General features: G+C 45.1%; 1 protein-coding gene across 1 annotated transcript; it reads right to left on the bottom strand.

Annotated features, from left to right (window-relative positions):
- Positions 1 to 570: 570 nt before the first annotated feature.
- LOC138907617 (uncharacterized) lies at positions 571 to 2131 on the bottom strand. The gene is made up of 2 exons (XM_070198221.1): positions 1807 to 2131; positions 571 to 1136 (listed from the first exon to the last, which is right to left on the bottom strand). Exons 1-2 carry the CDS (start codon positions 2129 to 2131, stop codon positions 571 to 573), a joined length of 891 nt encoding a protein of 296 aa, XP_070054322.1.
- Positions 2132 to 4631: the final 2500 nt, after the last annotated feature.

The raw sequence follows: 4631 nt of genomic DNA, 5'->3' as shown, positions 1-4631 counted from the left end.
TGGATCTACCTTGATCCCCTCACTAGATACCACATGACCCAAAAACGACATCAAATGAAGCCAAAATTTACACTTGGAAAATTTTGCATAAAACTTCTTCTCCCTCAAGGTCTGGAGCATGATTCTCAAATAATGCTCATGATCCTCCCGGTTACGGGAATACAACAAGATGTCGTCAATAAAGACAATGAAAAATGAATGAAGATATTATTGGAATACACTATTCATCAGGTGCATAAATGTTGTTGGGGCGTTGGTCAGCCCAAATGACATCACAAAGAACTCGTAATGACCATACCGAGTCCTAAAAGAACTCTTCGGAATATCCGGATCCCAAATCTTTAGCTGATTATACCCTGACCGCAAATCAATCTTCGAGAACACTCTAGCACCATGAAGCTGGTCAAATAAGTCATCAATGCGCGGTAATGGGTACCTGCTTTTCACAGTAACCTTGTTCAACTGCCTATAATCAATACACATCCGCAGTGAGACATCTTTCATCTTCACAAATAGAACCGGAGCACCCAAAGGTGAAACACTAGGCAAGATGAAACCCTTATCAAGCCACTATTGCAGTTGTTCCTGTAACTCATTCAACTCCACTGGTGCCATACGATATGATGGAATAGAAATGGGCTGAGTGCCTGGCAACATGTCAATACCTAAATCGATATCCCTATCGGGTGGTATGCCCGGTAGGTCTGCTAGAAGAACATTAGGGAAATCTCTCACTATCGGAACTAACTCAATGGTAGAAGTATCATCACTCACATCCCTCACAAAGGGTAAATATGCCTCACACCCCTTGTCAACCATCCGATGTGCCTTAAGGAAGGATAGAACACCGCTAGGAATATAATCCAATGTTCCCCTCCATTCTGATCGCGGGAAACCTGGCATAGCCAGTGTCACATTCTTGGCGTGACAATCCATATTGAGTAGCAATAGATCAACTCTGGTCTCAAAACCACCAATAACAATTAAACACGACCTATACATACGGTCCACCATAATAGAATCTCCTATAGGCATGGACACATATACTGGAGAACTCAAAGAATCACGAGATATATCCAAATACAGAGCAAAGTAAGATGACACATATGAACAAGTAGATCCTGGATCAAATAAAACTGAGTCATCCCAATGCCAAACCAGAATCATACGTGTAATGATAGCATCTGATTTAACCGCCTCTGTCCTACCCGGAAAATCATAGAATATGGCATGGCCTCCCCTTCTAGGGCAACCTCTACCCGCCTAACCTCCACCCCTAACTGGTTGTGCAGGTGGAGTGGCAACTAGAATATCAACCATGGCCTAAGAAGTCTATGGACCCTACAGAATATGTGGATCCTGTGTAGTCTGTGAAGGTGCATCCTTCCTGAGTTTGGGGCAGTCCCGCACCATATGACAGGTATCACCGCACTCAAAGAAAGCTCTCTGGGTATGGCTACTGAAACTAGCGCTGGCCTGCTCGGCTAGACTGACCGCTGAAAGCACCCCGCGCAGGAGGTGCGCTAGAAATTGGCTAAGCAAAATGGGCAACCTGGGACCTCAGAATAGCAGGAGCACTGCTAGAAGCTGGAAGTGCTAAATGAAATGGGCGGCTCACATAGCCTCTGCCATGATGGGCTGCAACTAGGGCACGGGCACCACTATATCCTCCAGAATCTCAAGGCCTCTTGGCCTCCCTGTCCTCTCTCTGATGACCCCACATACCCTTCAACCTTCAAGCGATCTCCACCACTTGTTGTTATGGAGTATCTATCTCCAACTCTCGAGCCATACTAAATCTAATACCATAATTGAGCCTCTCGATGAATCTGCAGACTCTCTCTTTGACTTTAGAAACCAAGGCAAGTACATGTCTCGACAACTCACTGAATCTGATGGCATACTCTGACACTGTCATAGTACCATGGCGCAACTGCTTAAACTCTGTGCGCCATGCATCATGATGGGTTTGGGGAACAAACTCTCTCAAGAACATCTCTAAAAACTTAGTCCATGTGATTAAAGATGCATCGGCTAGGATACCCTCCTTGTAAGCCTGCCACCACTGATACGTTGCTCCTGACAGCTGGAATGTAGAAAAAGCAACTCCTCTCATCTTCACATTACCCATGGTGTGGAGAATACAGTGGCATTTCTCTAGAAAACCCTGCGCATCTTTGGTAGCTAGGTCACTGTAAGTAGGAGGATGATACTTCTTGAACCTATCAAGTCTCAGCTCCTTTATCCTCGGATGCCACTTCCCTAACCTCGGGCTGAACCGAAACAATAGGCTGCACTGCCATAACTCCCGGGTCTTGATCAACCTTGGCCCGTTGCTCTGGAGTATGGGCTGCGGGAGTCTGGGCTCCGCCCCCGGCCTGAGAGGTAGCTGGTGTAAGGGGAATCAATCCCGCCTGAGCAAGAGCACCGAACATTCTCATAAACTGTGATAGGTCTCCTAAAGTACATGGGTGACAACATGCACCTCAGGTGCCTGTCCCCCAACCGGAGCTACTGTTGGCTCATCAGTCATTGCTCGGGCAGGTGCTCTATCTGCACCACGGGCCCCTACTCGACCTTTGCCTCGGCCCCAGCCTCATGCAGCTCTAGTAGGGGTCGCGGTTGTCTGATCATCTGATCAAGCAATACGTTTTCTCATCATCCCTGAGAGAATAGAATGACAAAGATTCAGATTTCCAAGCCAACCATTTCACACAATAAGGAATCAAAGTAGTGAAATTTCCTAATAGTTCCGTAGACTCTCAAAGATAAGTACAAGCATCTCCATATCAATCCGCAAGACTCTATTAAACTTGCTTATGACTCATAACACCTATGAACCTAGAGCTGTGATACCAACTTCTCACGACACCAATTTCTCATATTTGGATGTCGTGATGGCACCTAGTAAATAACAGAATTAATAATAAAACTTCAAATTAAACCATCTAAATTATCATAATAGAAATCAACAGTGCAACTGTCAACATCTCTTCAAAACCTGGTGGAACAGAGTCATAAGCTCTACAAGAATGTACTACAAGTCTCGGAATACAATATTATTATGGAACAAGAAATAAATAGTAGAATATTTAAAAGCATAAGGTGACTTCGAGGCCTGTGAATGTCGAGCAGGTATACCTTGAAATCTCCAAAGTAGCTAATCAATCAATCACTAGCATCCTGCATGGGCAGGCGTACCTGGATCTACACAAAAGTGTGCAGAAGCATAGTATGAGTACACCTCAATGATACCTAGTAAGTATCAAGCATAACCTTGGTAGAGTAGTGACGAGGCCAAGTCAAGATACCTACTAAGCATAACCTTTGTCCGTATCTTGCCTAGTATGCGGGGCCGTGAGAGAGAGGGCAGGGAGGCAAAAAGGCATTGATACTCTAGAGGATATAGTGGTACCCGCACCCGAGTTGCAGCCCGTCATAGTAGAGGCTATGTGAGCCTTTTGATTCATTCAGCACTTCTAGCTTCTAGTGGTACTCCCGCTATTCAGAGGTCTTAGGTTGCCCACTTTGCTCAGCCACTATCTAGTGCACGGCATAGGGTGCCTTCAGTGGTCAGTCTAGCCGACCAGGCTAGGTCTAGTTCCAACAGCGACACCCACCAAGATCTTGCTTTGAGTGTGGTGATACTTGACATATGGTAATGGACTACCCTAAATTCAAGAGGAGTGCACCTCCCCAGACTACTAAGGCTCCACGGATTCCACTATGTCCGTAGACCTCACAGGCCATGGTTGTTGCTCCAGTTATCACTCCACCCGCACAGCCAGCTAGGGGTGGGGGTCAGGCGGGCAGAGGTTACCCTAGAGGGGGAGACCAGTCCATATTCTATGATTTTCCAGGTAGGTTGGATGCAGTCACATCAGACGTAGTCATCACAAGTATGGTTTCAATTTTTCATAGAGATGCATCAGTATTATTTGATTCGTGATCCACTTATTCATATGTGTCATCTTACTTTGCTCCATATTTGAATATACCTCTTGAATCTTTAAGTTCTCATGTATATGTGTTCATGCCTATGGGAGATTCTATTATTGTGGACCGTGTGTTTTAGTCGTGTTTAGTTGTTATTAGTGGTTTTGAGACCAGAGTTCATCTATTGTTACTCAGTATGGTAGACTTTGATGTTATCTTGGGCATGGACTAGTTGTCGCCCTATCATGCTATTCTGGATTGTCACGCCAAGACTGTCACACTGGCTACGCCAGGTTTGCCGCGACTGGAGTAAAGGGGAGTATTGGATTATATTCCTAGAAAGGTTGTGTCATTCCTTATAGGACATCGGATGGTAGAGAAGGGGTGTGAGGCATATTTAGCCTTTGTGAGGGAGATGAGTGCTGATACTCCTACAATTGATTCAGTTCCGGCAGTGAGAGCTTTACCTAATGTGTTTACCATTGAGTCAGTTATGGTAGTGAGAGATTTCCCTAATGTGTTTCCAGAAGACCTACCAGTCATACCACTTGATAGAAATATCAATTTTGGTATTAACTTGTTGCGAGGCACTCAACCCATTTCCATTCCACCATATCGTATGGTACCAAAGGAGTTGAAAGAGTTAAAGGAACAACCGTAAGAGCTGCTTGTAAGGGTTTCATCCGGTCTAGTGT

This window comes from Nicotiana tomentosiformis, chromosome 3, assembly GCF_000390325.3.
Source record: "Nicotiana tomentosiformis chromosome 3, ASM39032v3, whole genome shotgun sequence".
NCBI lineage: Eukaryota > Viridiplantae > Streptophyta > Magnoliopsida > Solanales > Solanaceae > Nicotiana > Nicotiana tomentosiformis.
This window is presented reverse-complemented; position numbering and strand designations above follow the sequence as displayed.

Excerpts from the sequence above, each read along its gene's own strand:
- LOC138907617 (XM_070198221.1), bottom strand. The coding sequence starts at position 2,131 with ATGGGTAATGTGAAGATGAGAGGAGTTGCTTTTTCTACATTCCAGCTG. Across the intron at positions 1,137-1,806 it reads CATCGAGAGGCTCAATTATG|TTTTATTTGATCCAGGATCT; the intron begins GTATTAGATTTA and ends GGGATGACTCAG.